This window comes from Lithobates pipiens, unplaced genomic scaffold, assembly GCF_037356315.1.
Source record: "Lithobates pipiens isolate NorthernLeopardFrog02 unplaced genomic scaffold, aLitPip1_a1.2 Scaffold_8, whole genome shotgun sequence".
Taxonomy (NCBI): domain Eukaryota; kingdom Metazoa; phylum Chordata; class Amphibia; order Anura; family Ranidae; genus Lithobates; species Lithobates pipiens.
Genome location: NW_027507903.1, coordinates 650,171,506 through 650,192,036, shown reverse-complemented (window position 1 = coordinate 650,192,036; position 20,531 = coordinate 650,171,506). Strand labels below are relative to the sequence as shown.

General features: G+C 44.8%; 1 protein-coding gene across 1 annotated transcript in view; it reads left to right on the top strand.

Annotated features, from left to right (window-relative positions):
- Window positions 1–20,531, top strand: part of LOC143961700 (uncharacterized) — a 73,108-nt gene that overhangs the window by 11,004 nt on the left and 41,573 nt on the right. The window contains exon 4 of the mRNA XM_077471019.1: window positions 4,131–4,172. Coding sequence (XP_077327145.1) covers window positions 4,131–4,172 — 42 coding nt within the window. The remainder of the gene's footprint in view (window positions 1–4,130; window positions 4,173–20,531) is intronic.

Genomic DNA, 20,531 nt, shown 5'->3' with positions numbered 1-20,531 from the left:
ACAATAAAAGACTCACATATTCCGAATAAGAAATGGCCACAAAAACATACGAGCCGGCTGGCTCTCGACTACCACCCATTACTTTGCAGAACGCGGTGATGTCAGCACGCCGCTCCTCCCTACACGTTCCGTCACTCAAAGGATCCCGTGACCAAGCCCTTTGTTTACTGGCCCACTGTCGGTATCATGTGCTGTGACCAATCACGGCAGATCACAGGACAAATGTACACAATGGAAGGCTTCAATTTATGCCATTCGTTGTGTGCTATTGTGTTACATATTTACATAGTAGGTGAGATTGAAAAAAGACACAAGTCCATTAAGTCCAACCTATGTGTGTGATTATATGTCAGTATTGCATTGTATATCCCTGTATGTTGTGGTCGTTCAAGTGCTTAGCTAATAGTTTCTTGAAACTATCAATGCTCCCCCGCTGAGACCACCGCCTGTGGAAGGGAATTCCACATCCTTGCCACTCTTACAGTAAAGAACCCTCTATGTAGTTTAAGGTTAAACTTCTCTTCTTCTCATTTTAATGAGTGGCCGCGTGTCTTGTTAAACTCCCTTCCGCGAAAAAGTTTTATCCCTATTGCGGGGTGTTGATTTTATGGTACAGACAGGGCCAATCATAGCCCTATCTATACCATGTTATTAGCTGGGGCTAATCACAGCTGATCACAGTAGTAAACACTGATTTCATTCAGAAAAAAATGGTGGCTTATAACACTGAAATTCTCTGTTATAAGCAATCATAGTGTGCAAAAAAAAAAAGAATCCTATTCATCTTCCCAGAGTAGTACAGTGTTATGTAAAAAAATAAATTAAAAAAAACGTAAAAAATACATTTTTGAAAATAATATTACATTTTCATTTTTTATATATATATATATATATATATATATATATATATATGTATGTATGTATGTGTGTGTATATATATATATATATATATATATATATATATATATATGGTCACCAGTCAGTGTTCCTGATCAACGCCACACCAGTTATATGATCACACTGTACTGCACAGGCGACGGTATATAAAAAAGAAAAAAAATGTGAACATTTTTTTTCATCCAATAAATTGGGAGAAAAAATTACTACTTCAAAAAACTTGCCATGCTTCTAAGGACTGTCTACTTTTCAAAAAAGGGGTAATTTGGGGGGGGGGGGGGGGTATTTATAGTGTCCTGACATTTTCAGGCCTAAAAAAATAATAAGCCATCAGTACATCAGGATTGATCGATTTTCAGATATACTGTATATCCCATAGTTTGTAGTCTCTATAACGTTCCTAAAAACTAAATAATATACACAGATTTGAATTATTTTCACCAAAGAAATCTTACAAATTGCATTTTGGCCTAAATTTTTATAAAGAAAGATTTTTTTTATTTGCAACATTTTATGACCGAAACAAAGAAAAATGCATCTCTATTTTAAATTTTTTGTTTTTTAGCAAAAAATAAAAAACCCACTGGTGATTAACCACTTCAGCCCCAGAAGATTTTACCCCCTTCCTGACCAGAGCACTTTTTGTGATTCAGCACTGCGTCGCTTTAACTGACAATTGTGCAGTCGTGCGACGTGGCTCCCAAACAAAACTGACGTCCTTTTTTTCCCACAAATAGAACTTTCTTTTGGTGGTATTTGATCATCTCTGCGGTTTTTATTTTTTGCGCTATAAACAAAAAAAGAGCGATAATTTTGAAAAAAAACGCATTCTTTTTTACTTTTTGCTATAATAAATATCCCCCAAAAAAATATAATAAAACATTTTTTTTTCCTCAGTTGAGGCCGATGCATATTCTTCTACATATTTTTGGTAAAAAAAATTGCAATAAGCGATTATTGATTGGTTTGCGCAAAAGTTATAGCGTTTACGAAATAGGGGATAGTTTTATGGCATTTTTACTAATATATATATATATATATATATATATACATACATACATACATATATATATATATATATATATATATATATATATATATATATATATATATAATTTTTATTTTTTATTTTTATGATGGCGATCAGCAGTTTTTATCGTGACCGCGACATATGGCAGACACATTGGACATTTTTGACACATTTTTGGGATCATTGTCATTTATACAGCAATCAGTGCTATACAATTGCACTGATTCCTTTGTAAATGACACTGGCAGTGAAGCGGTTAACCACTAGGTGGCAGTGTAGGGGTTTAGTGTGTCCTAGGGTCATCTTTCTAACTGTGGGGGGAGTGGCTGTGTGTCACGTCACTGATCTCTGCTCCGATCACAGGGATCAGTGACACTGTCACTAGGCAGAACGGGGAAATGCTTGTTTACATTATCATCTCCCCGTTATTCCTCTCTGTGAGGTGATCACGGGAATCCCCGGGACAATCGAGTCCGCGGGACCCGCGACCTGACTCACGGAGCTTGGCACGGGCGCACGCTCCTACTGGCCGCCTCTTAAAGGGCCACGTACAGGTACGTTAGTTTGCCTGTACAAGCCATTCTGCCGCCATATATCGGCGTGAGGCGGTCGGCAAGCGGTTAAAGAAGAAAAAATTTGAAAATTCAAAAAAAAGAACAAAAATCCAAAAATAAGAACGGAAATTCGGAAAGAACGAAAATTGTAAAATCTGAAAGAACAAAGAACACTCTTATAATTAACCACTTCAGCCCCGGAAGGATTTACCACCCTTAACCCCTTGCTGACCGGCTCACGCTGATATACGTCGGCAAAATGATGCGTAGAGGCATACTAACGTGACACTGTTTCTAGGCAGAACGGAGAGATGCTTGTTTACATTAGCATCTCCCCCGTTCTTCCTCCCTGCCACCCGACTCACGAAGCTTGCCGCGGGCACACACTTGCACCCACTGGCCGCCTCTTAAAGGGCAACGTACAGGTACGTGATTCTGCCTGTACGAGCCCTTCTGCCAACGTATATTGGTGCGAGGTGGTCGAAAAGGGGTTAAATACCACCAAAAGAAAGCTCTATCTGTGTGAAAAAAATTACAGTGTAGCATGACCGCGCAATTGTCATTCAAAGTGTGACAGCGCTAAATGCTGAAAATTGGCTTGGGCAGGAAGGGGATGAAAGTGCCCGATATTGAAGTGGTTAAGGTGTTAAAAGTGTTCTAAGGAGACAATGGCATCAGGTAGCTCCTGGTGGTGGGCTGAGTTCTTTACGCTCCACTCTCAGTACTTTGTGCCATAATTACATTTTAAGGATATCATATTGGCGCAATGATTGTCACATTAAACAAGGTGCCAATGGGCTTTAATAGGCATCACCAATGCTTGACTTTTTTTGAAAGCCCGTCGAAGCTTAAATTTGAAAGCGTTTAAAGTGACAGCCAGAACTCTCTTTGCCCTTGTACACACGGTTGGACATTCTGACAACCAACTCCATTGGATTTTGTCCGACGGATTTTGTCCGAAACTGTTGCATACACACGGTCGGACAAAGTTGTCGGAAAATCTGATTGTACATAACGTGATGACGTTATTTCGTTACGACGGGACTACGTTCAGGCTAGTAGCCAATAGCTTTGTTCTAGGAATTTGGTCTGAGCATGCGTGGCACTTTGTCCGTCGGAGTAGGCCACACATGATCGGAGTATGTCCGATCGGAGCATTTTGTGGGAAAATTTTACCGGCAAGTTGGAAAACTTGGTCCGTCGGATATTCCGATGGAAACAGTCCGATGCAGACCACACACAGTCGGAATATCCGACAAAATGGTCCTATAGGAAACATTCCGTCGGAATCTCCGACCGTGTGTACAAGGGCTTAGAGATCTGTGGTTACCAGACTGGAACTGAAGGTTTCAACAAATCTGCTGGAAGCTTGCAGAAAGCTTTACAGATGGCTTGCCGTACACCCTGCTGTTCTGTAAATGAAAGCTTGTGTGTTCAAGGTCTAACAGTTTTGCTTTTTTAAGAAGAAGCCCCCCGCGGTGTAGAAGTATGTGTTCACTATAGAAGACCTTCTCAAAGAGTTATTCATTTAATTCATGATTCACTGGTCACTTATCTGAAAGAGATATATCTTTTTTTTTAATTTCTACATATATACTGCTCCATCTGTTAGGAAATGTCTTTATATTGTTTTCTGTTTCCTTCCCCAGATAAGAGTATCACGGAGGAGCAGTCCCGTCTGAACGACGATGGTATTTCCTTCCTCTATTTACAGCTGTATAAGTTTCAGTGTGAAAATCTGCGGTTTTCAGATATATGATAATGTTGCTGTACAGGAAGGGGGTGGGATGGTAGACACCGTCCCCAGTTCCTTCACCAATGATGGTTTTTGTGTAGGTTAACCACAGGAGGGGGGGGCGGCACCCGGGCGCCCCCCTATGGACGGGCCGCCGCTGGTCTCATGGAATGTCCGGGGACTTAATTCTAAAGTGAAACGCTCACTGATGTTTGAATATCTGGCAAGACATCACCCACCCGAATGTGATCCTCCTCCAGAAGAGAGCAAAAATTGCCTACGCTATACACTCCACATATTCCACATATGCCAGGGGCACATCAATCCTTATAGCTAAATCAACACCTATCAACATTAAACATATAAAAATTGACCCTAATGGTTGCTTTGTCATTGTTGTACTTGAACTCTAAGCCCTTGTACACATGGTCGGACATTCCAACAACCAAATCCGTTGGATTTTGTCCGAAACTGTTGTATACACACAGTCGGACAAAGTTGTCGGAAAATTCGATCGTTCAGAACGTGATGACGTTATTTCGTTATGACGGGACTACGTTCAGGCTAGTAGCCAATAGCTTTGATGTATTAATTTGATCTGAGCATGCGTGGCACTTTGTCCGATCGGAATTCTCTACACATGATCGGACAAGGTCCGATCGGATCATGTTGTCTGAATTTTTTTTAGCCAAGCTGGAAAACTTGGTCCGTCAGATATTCCGATGGAAACAGTCCGTCGGAATGTCTGACCGTGTGTACAAGGGCTTATGCCACGTACACACGACCAGACTTTTTGACAGCAAAAGCCAGACGAAACAGGTCCGACGGACAATTCGATCGTGTGTGGGCTCCATCAGACCTTTGCTTGCCAAAAATCCGGCGGACTTTAGAAATAGAACATGTTTTAAATTTTTCCACCGGAACTCCGCCGGACCGAGAAATTCATTCGTGTGGATGCTAGTCAGACAGACAAAAACCGACGCTAGGGCAGCTATTGGCTATGAACTTCCTCATTCTAGTCCGGTCGTACGTCATCACGTTCGAATCAGTCGGACTTTGATGTGATTGTGTGTGGCCAAGTCCGTTCATTTGGAAAGTTCGTCGGAACTCCGCCGATATTCAGTCGGAAAGACCGTCGGACCTAGTCCCTCTAAAAGTCCGGTCGTGTGTACGTGGCATTAGGCAAGCCCTACACCATTGATTCTCAACCAAGGTTCCATGGAACCTAAAGCCCCGTACACACGAGAGGACTTATGTCCGACAGACTTCCGAAGGAGTTCCGTCGGAGTTCCGACAGAGTTCTGACGGACTTTTCGGAGGAGCGGACTTGGCCACACACAATCACACTAAACTCCGACGGATTCGAACGTGATGACGTACGACTGGATTAGAATAAGGAAGTTCATAGCCAGTAGCCAATAGCTGCCCTAGCGTCGGTTTTAGTCCGTCGGAATAGCATACACACGAGCAAATTTTTCAAAGGGACCGGGTCCGGCGGAGTTCCTTCGGAAAAATTTGAAGCATGTTCCATATTCTAAAGTCCTTCGGACTTTGGCGAGTCAAAAGTCCGTTGCAGCCCACACACAATCGAATAGTCTGACGGAATCAGTCCGTCGGACTTTGGATGTTGAAAAGTCCGCTCGTGTGTACGGGGCATTAGGGTTCCTCTATAGGTTGCTAGGGGTTCCTTCAGCATTGGACAATTTCTGCCTCTCAGATAAGTTCCCACTGACACCATTGACCTTTTTAGCTATCTGTAAGGAAGTAATTCTTCCCAAAGCCCACAAGTGTAAGGACCATTCTTCCCACTGACCATCACACTAATGTATCACGAGTTGTAGAGTTCTAATTTTTTAGCAGCGGTTCCTCGAGACTGGAGAACTATTTGAAGGGTTCCTCTGTGTTGAAAATGTTGAGAAAGGCTGCCCTACACGTTAACTAGCTTATATGTCCCACCACCCTTCACTTGACTATTCTTTGTACGGGTGATGAGCTCTATACTGGCTCTTCATTGATAGCGGGTGACTTTAACGCAGTACTCGATAATTCCATTGATACAGTAGGTGGTGCCGATATTGTGTTTCTAGCACGATGGGATTGGAAATCACCCCTGCGAGCTGTGCTTCTCGCACTCCGGAACGGGAGGAGCGACATAGCTCGGCGCTGGCTCCCGCGACGGGGCTAGCGGGTGTCAATCTCGCTGCTAACAGCGGCGAGATTGACACAATATCGGCAGGACACCCACTGTAGGTTCAAATGCTCTACGATACCCCCTACACCGCTGTGTTCCTTTCTAACCCAATTCGATCTGGTGGAGGCCTGGAGGTGGAGGCATGCGGATGGGAGAGAGTACTTGCGTCAGTCTGAAACGCACGGTACTTTGTCCCGGACTGATCTGTGTCTGGTCTCATCTGACCTGCTAAACAGGGTGACTGGGGTTAAATACCTCCCTAGCGCAGTGTCTGATCATTCCCCTTTGATGGTGGACCTCGCCCTGGGACCCCCTCTCCACCTATCGGATGTGGCGACTAGGCCCGTTGTGGCTGGCTGATCAGGCCTTTGAGGGGACTGGTTCTGTATCTTATTGTCAGCTATTGCTGGACTACTGCAATTATGATCCCGTCATTGACTGCCTTTTTCAGACCCATATTGCCTGACCTGAATTCTCTCTCTTGCCTGCTGTCTGCCTTAACCTCGGCCTAGACCTGACCCCTTTCTTATCTGCCACCTTGTGACCATAGCTCTTTTTTGTTCGGGAACCCCCTTGGTGGGGTTGTAGGCAGGTGTAGTCTGCTTTCTCCACTGCAGGCGGCGCTCTTCCTCAGCGGCATTGCAGCTGGAGAGGAAGTCAAGGGGTACATGGATTTTTTATGGTATCCTGGGCCACCGAGGAAGCAACCAATTGGATGCTTCCACACCATGTGACTCTAGCAGCCACCTTTGGTCAACCAGAGCCTATTTATGGCCTTGACTCCTAGACTTGGCCCACCTTTTGCATGCAAGTGGGTAGAATAGGGACAGGTACTCTGCCTGTTAGGGAGAGTACTAGTGTTGGGGAAAGGTTCCTGACAAGGAGGGAAAGCGTAGGGCTTGCAGCTGCTTAGGCATGAGACGGCCAGGCCACATTTTCCCCTTTTCAATAGGTGCAGTAAGTTTGGCTGAAACCTGCTCTCTGCACACTGTGTTCCCGGTTGGGCTGTCTTCTCACTGGGTTTATTGTGAACTGTCTTTGCATTATTTCAATACAAGCTCTTTAATTGCAGTTGGATTGTGTATGTTATTTCCGCCGCACCACATTGCACCCCACCTACAGGGTGATCCTGATGGCCATTACCTGGTGCTACTTTTCAGCAAAAAATAAAAACAGTGGCCATTAGAGTTTCAGAGCCATGAAACCTTGATCTTCTGAAGAACAACAATTACTTTTTGCCTAAGGTGAGCCCACGTCGCTTGCCAATGAGTACTGTATTGCTGCGTACACACGATCTGCAATTTCCAACAACAAAATCCTGGATTTATTTCCGACGGATGTTGGCTCAAACTTGTCTTGCATACACACGGTCACACAAACGTTGTCGGAAATTCCGAACATCAAGAACGTGGTGACGTACACCATGGTCGACAAGCCAAGAAAAATAAAGTTCAATAGCCAGTGCGGCTCTTCTGCTTGATTCCGAGCATGCGTGGAATTTTGTGTGTCGGAATTGTGTACACACAATCGGAATTTCCAACAACGGATTTTGTTGTCGGAAAATTGGAGAACCAGCTCTCAAATTTTTGTTTTTGGAAATTCCGATAAAAAAAATGTCTGATGGAGCCTACACACAGTCGGAATTTCCAACAACAAGCTCCCATCGAACATTTGTTGTCGGAAATTCCAATCGTGTGTACACTGCATAACAGTAAAGCCGTGTTCTCACGGTCGGACTTTCCAGCAGTAAAGGTCTGACAGAATCATTCCATCGGATATTCCGATTGTGTGTGGGCTTCATCTGACTTTTTCTTTCAAAAATTTTGAAGGATCTAGAAATAGAACATGTTTTAAATCTTTCAGACGGACCCAATTCCTATCGGAAAACCGTTTCGTCTGTGTGCTTTTCCAATGGACCAAAAAGGGCAGCTATTGGCTACTGGCTATTGAACTTCCTTTTTCTAGTCCCGTCGTATAAAATTGCGTTCTAAACGATCGGACTTTCGTGTGTAGGCAAGTCCGTTTCAGCGAAATCCTATTGGAACTCCGTCGGAAAGACCGTCAGATTTTATTCTGACGGAAAAAACTGTCGTGTGTATGCGGCCACGTCAGTTGCCTGCTGGAGACAGAACACCTCATAAAGGGCACAGTGGGTATACAGACCTGTGAACTCAGCACAGGAATGGTGGGAACCCCTTATTAAGGGTACAGTGGCCAGCAGGTGTACAGACTGGGGAACTCAGCACAGGGATGGTGGGAACTCCTCATAATGGGAAAATCAGGTGTACAGACCCAGGAACTCAGCACAGGGATGGTGGGAAACTGCCATTCCTCTCCTTGACAGCGAGGTGAGAGGTTGCTAGTTCCTTTGCTCCTGTGCTTCCAGAGACCAGGGGCTAGAGTTACTCCTCTGCCCCAGGAAGGATGCTGGATCCTGGGGAGGACCCTGGCGGGGGCCCCCTGGATAGACCTCAACCTGTGGAAGATTCTGGGCCTGGCCCAAGGAAGGATGAATCTCTGTCTGCCTTTAGACGGAGGATTGTGGAAACGCTGAAGCGGATTGAGAAGGAAGAGGAGAAGTTGGGAGCTCTGAAATCTGAATTTAAAAAGAAAAAGCAGATTTGTGCTAAAGTCTTCAGCAAGAAGAGACCGGCTCTGAGGCCTGAATTGAAGGACCTGGAACAAGCTCTGCGGAAGCAGAAGGAATTGGTGAGTTCTCTGAAGGAGAATAGTGGAGCTTTTAAAGAGAAATATAAAAATGAGGAGCGATTTAACCAAATGAGGAAAGGAGCCTCTTCCTGCATGGAGAGCGAGGAGATGCAAGCAGAGAGTGAGAAAGTGGGCCCGGAGGATGAGCCCAGCTGTTCAACATCTCGGACACCTGCTGAGCCCTCAACGGCGGAGGCCTCTGTCCCCTTCCCTCCCCAGCAATGTGGAACATCTGAGCAGGAGGATGAAGGTTCTGACATGCTGGATCTGATCAATAAACTAGAGTCCAGTCCAGATTCAGCTCCCCAGGATGGTGAGGAGAAGATGGACACCGTTCCTATTCTTGTGGAGGAAAGACCTGTGGAGAGAGCAGGTGCAGGTACTGTGTGTGTGCAGGATGGTGGGATCTTTATTGACAATGGGCTTGCTGAGGGTTGTAGTACTACAGACAGTCAGCCCAGACCCATAGACAATGTACAACAAGCAATAACATCTGCTAATAACTGTCAGCTTCAGTCTGCAGAGAGGTCCATGGACAATACAGAGACTTTGCCTGGACCAGGCACAGAGACTGTTCCTGTGAATGGTGGAGGAGATGCTGGGAGCAGTAGTACTACAGCTCTCCAGGAGTCTACAGCAGCCAAGACTGTGATGGCTCCCAGGATTGAAGCTGAGTGTTCGGGGGAGGGGTTGGGTCCTGCTAATCAGAAGACTGCTATCCCAGCTGATTCACACTCTCTGCCAGCAGGTTTGAATATATCTGAGGACAAGACTGCAAAAGCTGGTGGTGGAAGAAAAACTTATGCTGGTGTTGCTGCCACAGGTTCTGGGAAGGGGGAACAAGCAGGGAAGGAGCATGGGGACGTTCTATCTTCCTCCCTGTTTAAAAGGAGGAATGGGAAGGTGATGGAAACCCCCCACATAGGAGGGTGGTGGTGGATAAAATCCCGCAGATGGGGTTTAGACCTGCAGATATCTTCGCCCTGATCAGTCCGGCAGGTTCCTATGAATATGATTTGTCCTTTATCCGTCCCGAGTCTCTGGACATATTTTGGGAGAAGTTTGAACACGTGTGTAGGGGCCTGCCGGACTGGAAAGGGCTCATCCCCAAACTTATATCACGCCAGCCCCTCATTAAAATGGTGACAATACTTGTGCGCAATGAATCTATACCACAAGGGGATCTGACTGTATGGTTGAGGTGGTATGGGGACGTCCTGAGCCCCCTGAGAAAGATTTTGGATGATCGGGGAATATGGACAGGGGGATGGTCTGTGCAGCTGAAACTAAAGGTTATTGACAATGTTGTCCAACATCTGCCATCCTCAGCTTTCCTGGGGAGGGACAGGCTGACCATCTTCTACCCGGGCCAGCCAAAGCTCTGCAATAAATGTGGAGATAAAGGGCATCTTGCATCCTCCTGTCCAGTGATGAAGTGCTCTCTGTGTCAGGGTATAGGACATTTGGCAAAAGACTGTAATATTATAAGGTGTAATCTGTGCAATGCAGTGGGACATCCTTACAGTCAGTGTCCTGAGGCAATGCACAATAAGCCTGAGCTCATGAGGGAGTTTTTCCGTTTGGACATGGAGGATGCACAGAGCTCAGCAGCTGGAGGGCCTGTGATTCCATCTGAGTCTGTGCCAATACCCAATGTGTCTCCCCAGTCTGTGCCAATACCCAATGTGTCTGTGTCTCCCCAGTCTGTGCCCATACCCAATGTGTCTGTGTCTGTGCCCATACCCAATGGGTCTGTGTCTCCCCAGTCTGTGTCCTCCCAGTCTGTGCGTGTACCTAGTGTGCCTGTGTCTTCCCAGCCTGTATGTAAAGTTTCAGTTGCCAAGAATGTGTCCAATCCTTCTGTGTCTTATCCTTCTGTGTCTTCTAAAATTGCAGAGGCAGCAAGAGGTGCTGAGGCTGGTGCATCAGGTGTGGTGCCAGTCCCCCTCCCCCGACGCTGCAGGGTTTCTATTGCAGATCGTGGGGGGCAGAGGAGTGGGGAAAATAGTGGGGAGGCTGGCCTGGTGGTAGATAAGGGAAGGGAGAGTGGGGGGGAGGGGGTTGAAGGGGAGGATAGGTGTAGGGAGGCTGGTTGTGGTTTATCCAAAGATGATATGGAGTGGTTGGAGGATAGATGGAGGAGGGGCAAAAGAAGGAAAAAAAGGGGTTCAGTTCCCTTCAAACCTGAAGTTTTGCCTTTGAAAAATAAGTTTAATGTCCTGTCGGACGATGATGATAATGGTGATGATGATGATGATTGGGACTCGTTCAGTTCACCGTCCTCTATGGACGATGAGTGCCAGGGCGCAACAAAGCGTGCTGGTTCTCCAGGGAGAGGAAGTAGTCAGGCTAAGAAACGTCTGCCTCAATTACCCTAATGGCAGTTCCCACTCCGATAAAAGTGGCAACCATTAATGTTGCCAGCTTAAGATCAGTAAGCGCTCGTCATATGGCCTTATTTTTGCTCAGCGAGTTTGATGCTGACATTTTGTTTTTACAAGAGACCCATCTGAATAGTCTGGCTGATATACATCTGGCAAAGAAGGAGTGGAGACGTGGTCCCTCATTTTGGTCTCTTGCAGCTGAGCCTTACAGCGGGGTTGCAGTCCTTTTTTCTGGTATGGTAACGTGCCGGCGGGTAATTGAGGTAGAGATTGGGAGATGCATGGTCTTGGACGTCTCTGTAAGGGGGCAGGACTTGCGCCTGATTAACATCTATGGTCCCCAGACGAAGTGGGACAGGAAATGCCTCTTTACAAAGATTAAGCCTTTTCTTTTTACGGCCCAGCAGGTTATCTTTGGAGGTGATTTTAACACCATTACTAGGTCTAAAGACAGGAGAGGTTTCAGAGATAAGCTGGGCTATGACACCCTTTTTCTCAATGCGATAGTTATGGAAGCAGGTCTGGTAGATGCGCACATTAAGCGTTGCCCAGACAGCACGGGGTTCACTTTTCAGAGAGGTAGTAGTCAGAGTAGGATAGATAGGTTTTTTTTTTATAGGGAGACTCTGCTTTTTCGGCACCTGTGTGTCGGGCAGTGGAGTTTTCTGATCACTGTATTTTATCTGTGACTCTGAATGCCTCAGACATGCCACCTAGGGGGAGGGGTATCTGGAGATTGAATTCGGCCCTCCTGGAAGACGAGAGAGTAAGACAATCCTTTGAGGACTTTTTTCAAGCACAGGTAACGATCCTAGACTTTTGCAACAGCAAGTCAGAATGGTGGGAGCTTGTAAAACAGCGGACTGTTAGACTTTTCAAGGCCATAGGAAGAAAGAAGCAGCAAGATAAGTATATCACCTACCAGCGTTTGCGGAGGAAACTTGACCGCCTTGTTTCGAATGGAGGAGATTGTGGGGCGATCTCTGAGGTGAAGCTCCTCCTTAGGAGACATGAATATGACCGGCACGCCTCTTTGGTTCAGGAGAGGGATTACGGGAAATACCATTCGCCTGACCCTTACCAGAACTGTAAACAGAGCGTAGCAGTTAAGACTGTCCATGGCCTGAAGGACAGTACGGGCTCTCTGACGAAGTCTAGGTCAGGGATCCTGGAGGTGGTCAGGTCATACTATGCCGATCTCCTGGGAGGAAGGAACCTTGATCGGACAAGGATGTTGGGTTTTTTGGACTCTACACCAGGACTGGAAAGTAATGTTCCTTTGATGAATTTGACAGATGAAATCACTGCAGATGAGGTAGTCCAGGCTATTGATAAACTGGCCATCAAGAAAACGCCAGGGCCAGATGGGTTGACAGCTGAGTTTTATAAATGTTTTAAGACGATCCTGGCTCCCTACCTTGCGGAGGTTTTTAATAGCTGTTTGTATGAGGGTTCTCTCCCTCCCTCCATGAGGCAATCTGCAGTGATCCTTCTGTCAAAGGGTAAAGATCCTTCGATGATTGAGAATTGGCGCCCCATTGGCCTTCTTTTTTTTTTTTTTCAAAAAAAATTTTATTCACATTTTTATCAAACGGTTACAAACATTGGTTACATATTGTGAGATAAGTCACTTTTGTAGTATAGAAATACAATTGGCTGTCATAGTTATAGTGAAAATGAAAAACTGTTGGAATACTTCGATGAGAAATCTAAGAGAATGAAGCGAGACACAATATAATAAGATCAGATAAACTAAAGTCAAATAAAGGAAAAATGAAATAAAATAAAATAAAATAAAATAAAATAGATTCTGTTGCAAATGTACAGAAGCCAAAGAAAGATACAAACGGTTATTCCCTCCTAATGTGAGGGTAGATATCACTGGGTCAAGTAGCATAGATAGGTTACAAAAGAAATCAGTACCTCAAAATGCATCAGTATTTAAGGAAAGAGCATGACATTAAGATTATAGTCTATACATCATTGAGTCTAATGTGCATAAGATCATCTCCGGACACCCCTACTGGGATCTGACTGTGACCGGCGACGGAATCGGTTAGGGATTCCTATAAGAGTGATTAACAACACCCAACTGTCAATGACAGCACGTTATGGTTAAGTCAAAAATTATACAGAACAGCTGTCCTCTGGAAGGGAGGAAAGAGAAAAGAGGGGGGGGGGGGGGAAGGGGATTCGAAAGAACCAAGGAGTTACGGGAGAGGCGAAGTGTGGTGCACATGAGGGGGAATGTGAGTTAGAGTAGGTTGGGTTAGTCCTGCTAGCCCAGAAGATCTAAAGTGTTTCCATACAGCCCAGTATACCGTGGATATAACATGTCTTTGAGGTTCAGTACTAGCACATAGGGATTCAAAGGGTGTAAGATCTCTATGCCATTGAGCACCAAGCTTCGAACTTTGGAAGAAGTGTCTCAACTGCAAGTATTTGAAGAATGGGATGTTGTAATCTGGGAAGGTGGAGACCATACTTTGATGTGAAAGGAGTACGCCCTTATGGAAAAAGTTAGAAGCTCTAGGTTTAGGGCTAGATGTATTAATGTGTGGTGAACGAAGAGGAATATCCGGTGGAAATTCAGGGTTTTGAGTCAGTGGGGTCAGTGGGCCATACGCAGGAGCCAGCTTTAGAGGTGAGCATGCTTGGTGAAACCGCAGAAGGGAAGCTTGTATACAGGGGTGATTGGAAAGCTCGCGTGGAATGTGGGATTTATGTATCCATGGTAGATTGTCTAAAGGGAGGCAAGAGAAGGCTTGCTCCAGTCCAACCCAGTCTTTGTGGGATACGTGGGAGTGCCAATCTAGAATTCTATTTAAGTGACATGCTAGATAATATTTATGTAGATCTGGGACTCCTAGGCCTCCAATGTTTTTGGGGAGCGTAAGTTTTTGCCAGCCAATTCTAGGGTGTCCAGACTTCCAAATAAAAAGTCTACACAAGTTATTGTAGGAACGAAAAAAGGAAGATGGCAAAGTAATAGGTATAGCTTGAAGCATGTAAAGAATCCTTGGTAAAATGTTCATTTTTAGAATGGCCAATCTTCCAAACCATGAGAAGGGACCAAGTTTCCATTTTTGTAGGTCAGCTTGAATAGAGAGAAGAAGAGGTTGAAAATTTTTAGTGTATAGGGAATGCAGGGTGGTTGGGATTTGTATGCCCAGGTAGGTAATGGATTCCCTTTCCCATTCAAAGGGAAAATTGCGAGTACATTGAGCCACCAAGGAGGGTGGTAATGAAATGTTGAGAGCTTTGGATTTATTGAAATTAATTTTTAAGTTAGAAAGGAATTGGAAATAATTAAAATCACTTAATAAGTTGGGAATAGAGGTAATGGGGTCCGACAGGAAAAGCAGGATGTCATCAGCATAAGCTGCTATTTTGTACGTTTTGTGTTTAATTGGTATCCCTTTTATGTCCGGATTGTCTCTGAGTTTATGGAGTAAAGGTTCCATCGTGAGAATGAAGATTAGGGGTGAGAGGGGGCATCCCTGGCGTGTACCGTTGAGGATGGAGAAGGCGTTCGACAGGCGGCCATTGATTTTAATTTTAGCTGTGGGGGACGAGTAGAGTACCATTATCATCCGCAGTAAATGTTGTGGGATTCCTATTGCCCTAAGGGATTCCTCCATGTAGTCCCAAGCCACCCTGTCGAACGCCTTCTCCGCGTCAAGGGAAAGCATAAAGCCAGGATTGGCCGTGGTGGTGAGCCAGTGGTGGATATTAATCGCTTTCGTGGTGTTGTCCCTCGCCTCTCTACCAGGGACAAAACCAACTTGATCCATATCGATTAGTTGAGGGATGTGGGGCAAAATACGATTGGCTAAAATTTTGGCGTATATTTTGAGATCCACGTTAAGTAAGGAGATAGGGCGATAATTATTAACTAATAAGGGGTCTTTGTTGGGTTTAGGTATGAGGGTGATATGAGCTTCTAAAAATTCTTTTGGTAAATCCTCGGTAGTTGGGAGGTGATTGAAGGTATTGGTCATATGAGGGAGTAAGTGTTCTTGAAAAGTTTTATAGTAGCCTAGAGGGAACCCATCGGGTCCTGGGCTCTTTCCGGGCTTCATTTGTGTCAGGGCATTTAAAGTTTCAGCGAAAGAGATTGGGGCATTCAAGGCTTCAGATTCCTCACTAGTGAGGGGGGTGGGAGCATATTGTTGCAAGAACGTGCGAATAGTAGTCTCTCGATCTGTCAAAGAACTAGGTTGATGGGGGAGGGGGAGGTGATATAGCTCTGAAAAATAATGGACAAATTTGTCCATAATATCTTCCGTCTTTGAGATTTTATCACCTATATTAGTTCTGAGTTCGTGTATAGTGTGAGTTGCCTTTTTAGCCTGGAGAGCTCTGGCTAACAGCTTTCCTGACTTATTACTGTGTTCGTAGAAGAACTTCTGGGAGAGGGCAAAATTTTTTTTCATTTTCTTGTGAAGCACCGTCAGAAGTTCTTCTCGTGTGTTGGTCAGTTCCGTTAAAACGTCCGCGGCCAGGGAAGCTTTGTGTTTTTTTTCCAGAGTGTGTATGCGTTTAGTTAGAGCTTCAATGTGAGCTTTTCTAAGTTTATTTCGTGAAGCGGACAAGGACATAAAGTCCCCCCTAATAACGCATTTATGAGCAGCCCATATTGTAGTTGGGGTGGAGTCTCCTCCAGAGTTCTCAATGAAGTAATTTGACAGGTTGTTGGAGATTGATTGGACAATTTCGGGATCTGTTAGTAATGAGTTATCTAGGCGCCAAATGCGAGTGTGTGCTTTGATATTCGGGAAATTCAGTGTCATGGATATTGGGTTATGATCTGAAATGATTTTGGGTTCAATGGTTGCTTTAGTCAAAAAAGACAATTCATTTTGGGATAGAAAGAAATAGTCCAATCTGGAATATTTGTTGTGAGGAGGTGAAAAAAAGGTGAAATCTTTCACGTTGGGATGTAGCGTTCGCCATGTATCATGAAGTAAAAGATCATGGAGTTGCAATTTTATCGCACGTAACGTTTTATAAGCTACTGTGGTGGTGCCAGAAGAGGAGTCAAGGGAGGGGTTAAGGGCAACATTGAGGTCTCCGCCTACAATGAGAGTACCGGATTTAAATAGGGAAAGGTGTTGGAAGGTGTCTCGAACGAAAGTAACTTGATGTGTATTAGGAGCATAGACATTAGCCAGGGTAATGGGCTCGTTGTGAAGCGAACCTTTTAGGAATAGAAACCTGCCCTGTTTATCTTTCAAGACGTCATCAACCTTGAATGGACAGTGTCTGGAGATTAGAATAGAGACACCCTTGGATTTGGCATCTAGGTTAGGAGCGTGAAAGGCCGTGGGAAAATGTTTGCTGAATAATTTGGGTATGTTATCTGCTCTAAAGTGAGTTTCCTGGACAAAAACAATCTGCGCTTTGGAGTGATGTATTGCTGAAAGGAATTTTGTACGCTTTTCAGGCGTATTGAGACCTTGGATGTTAATGAAATAGAGTGTGAGCTGTAGGTGGGAAGGGGTGTCTGGATGCAATGAAGAAGACGAGCTGGGGTTCATGTTAGCCATCAGTTGGGGTGCGGGGGGGAGTAGTGTGGTAAAGCTGCTTTAAAAATATTTCTAGAAGAAAAAAAAAAAAGGGGGGGGGGTAGAAGGTACCAAACCGATGAGACAATAAGGTTAGGGGCAACCCCTGTCTCGAAAAAATGAGGATCGGTAGATGTACAATGTGGCGACCGCAGATCCTCCCTAAACCGGTAGGACCTACAGTAGACACACACTGAGTGGGGGTTAGCACTAGTTTGACCAGAGAGATGGGCAGGAGAACAAAATAAAGAGAAGATATGAAAACAAATAGGGATATATGACACTGCTATGCTACCTCACAGTAATATTAGAGAATTATGGAAGAAAACCTTGCAAAACAATAAGAGGGGATACATAAGTATTAGTCAAGAGTACCCAGTTGTCAATCTATATCATAAGAAACTTCAAGGTATCACAGCGTTTCAATGTGAGATCTTCTGGGATGAAATTTCCAGCGAAAAACAATTGAAACCCACCGACCAATATATGGGCAACGCTAATCCCGCTTAAGCGGGAGTAGGAACAAGCCCAACTGAACAACAACTTGAGATAGAAAGAGTGCTCTGACGGGTACCAATAAAGCTATGTGATGCCTATACACCAGCACAATTGATCAGTATAACATATTGAGTACAGAAACAGTCTATGATCCCGTAAAGGGATATGTTGATTAAACCTATAACAGTTAAACTAGGATTGAAAACCAGAAAGACAAAATAGAAAGTAGTTATAGCCATTTCCTATAGCTGAAAACTAAATCTGAATAAATTGAACATAAGTGTGAGGAAACAGAGTTCAAAACAGAACCATCAAACAAAAATAAATAAAAAAGAGTCCTGCGCAAATAATACCACAAAAAATGAATAATGTATATAAATGTGAAAAAAACAAGAGTCAATGAAAATATTTCAAAATAAACACACCAATAGTGTAAGTGTGTAGTGAAAAAACACTGGAGAAAGAACAGGACCAAATGTTCCAAAAAATCAGGCTCCCAGAACTCTCACCTCAGAGATGGAATAATAAGGCAAAAGAAAATAATTCCAATGGACTTCTCCTTCACTTCTCTGTGCACAATCATCAAATGGTATAAACTTCTACCACTAGAGGGCCGATTCAACCTCTTATGAGTAATACTGCAGCATATGTATCCTCGTGGTGTGAAACTTAAAGAAAACACAGAGGGGAAGGGGGAAGGGAGAGAGAAAGGGGACTCCAATAGTGTAGTGGTTTCCAAAACTGAATACATTTATTTAAGAGAAAGCAATGGACTCTCACATTTAAAAAGAAAGTATCAAACAGAAAGAGATCTGGCGTGTACAGCCAGTCTTACGCTTGTTCCGGTATTCCTACGGCCACTCCCTACGCGTTACGTCACCACGTGACTTCTTCATGAAGAAGACAGGACGCATTGGTGTTTACGTCATTCGATATGAGCCAGTCATCCCGGTGCATGGAATTATGGGGATTGTAGTATCCGTCATATCATGAACATTGCCAAGCGTAGTGATATTGAAATACATGGGTATAGATAGAATGCAGAGGAATATAGAAATATCTTGGGTAATTGAACAGTTATCATACCTCCGTAGGTAAAGTCTCACCGAATGTAGAGGTGTATGATTTAAACGCTAAATAGAGGTAGAATATAACAGAAAACGAGCCAGAAGTGAAGTGAGCAACATAAGAGATAAACTGCAAGAATAGAATAAGACCTGCGAGGGATAATCCATGCTAGCAGGGAATTGACGGGCATCTGTTATCGCGATCAACGATCCCTTCTAGCTCTCCGAGCATTTGGGGTGGAGGTCGGGCTATGAGCACAGTGCGATCTTCTAGGTGAGTTGCGAGTATCCGTGGCTGATGGAGATCTGCGCCTCCGAGAGGAGCCTGATTGCGCATCCATTGGTTCGATTGACGGAGAGTAGTTTTGTACCGCCGAACGCCTGAAGTCTGCGAACCAATTCGGAACTTCAACCAAAGGGATGTTTAGGCTGTTGCAGAAGTGAGGTAAATCTTCGGGGACTCTCAGATTTGCAGAGCGGCCCTGTGCTGAGGCTGAAAGGCAAAATGGGAATTTCCATTTGTAGAGGATGTTATTTGCTCGAAGCACATCCAGTAGAGGTCTCAGGTCCCTCTGATGTTGCAGTGTAATGCTGGAAAGGTCCTGATATATTTGGATAGAAGAACCCTCATGAGTAATTTGCGGAGTCTCCCTGGCATTTTTGAGGATATCTTCTTTCAGCTTGAAATCTTGTACACAACAGATAATATCCCTTGGAGGATCTGTGGGTCTACCTTTAGGTTTTAAAGCACGATGGATTCTATCCATAGCAATGGGGGTAAGTGGCGGTCTGTTCAGTAAGTTATTAAAGATGCTGGTAACAGCCGTTACCATGTGTTCACCTTCAAATGTTTCTGGGAGACCCCGCACCATTAAATTATGGCGTCGTCCCTTGTTGTCGAGGTCTTCTATGCGGATATGAACCGATCGGAGTTGTAAAGTATGTGTGTCCACATGTCGTGTTGTTTTCCTAATTTGGGATGCTTGTTTAGAGAGATCGTCTTCCACGACTAGTACCCTATCAGTCAGGGAGCGAATATCCAGGTGGAGTTCCGAGATGGCCGCCGAAAGTGTGTCCTTGATGTCCGCAGCGATGGTTCTCAGATCATTTATGTTAAGTTGCGGTTGTGAGGATATTCCGGTCGGTTGAGAGATATCGGGATCTCCTCCCGGCGTAGAGAAGGGAGATCTTGGCGCGTTGCGGTGAGGAGACGGTTGCTCTCGCCTGAGGCCTTGGTGAGGCGTCGCCATGTTCCCCCTGTTCGCTCGGAACAAATCCGGAATAGTGTTCGTGGAAGCGCGTGAATTCCCTCGGGGAGAACGGGAACGTGAGGTCGAAGAGTTTCTCGAGGCAGTCCCCATCAGATAAGGCGTGAAAAGAGACGGTAACCTCCGGTAATCAGATAGCTTTTTCGTGAGGTAGCGGGAGCGCAGGGATTAAGCGTCCATCTTCCAGTCAGACCAGGCCACGCCCCCCCCATTAGCCTTCTTAATGTCGATAGAAAGATACTGGCAAAGATTTTTTTCTGGCGATTATCGCCAGTGGCAGGCAGTTTGTTATCCCACCACCAGCACTGTTCGGTCCAAGGTAGAAGCACTTTCTCAGCAGTGTTAGCTGTCCGGGAGGCCTTGGAGCGTTGTAGGGCTGCTGGTTGGGGTAAATTTTTGCTGACATTGGATCAGGCTAAGGCCTTTGATAGGGTTAATCATGAGTACTTATGGCTCGTTCTTGGCAGATATGGCCTGGAGGGGGGTTTCATTGATTGGCTCAAGATTTTGTACAAAGGGGCTGAAAGCTTTCCGCTGGTTAATGGTTGGGTCGGGCAACCCTTTGTGGTCGGCTCGGGTGTGCGTCAGGGGTGCCCATTGAGTCCTCTGTTATATGCATTTGCAATTGACC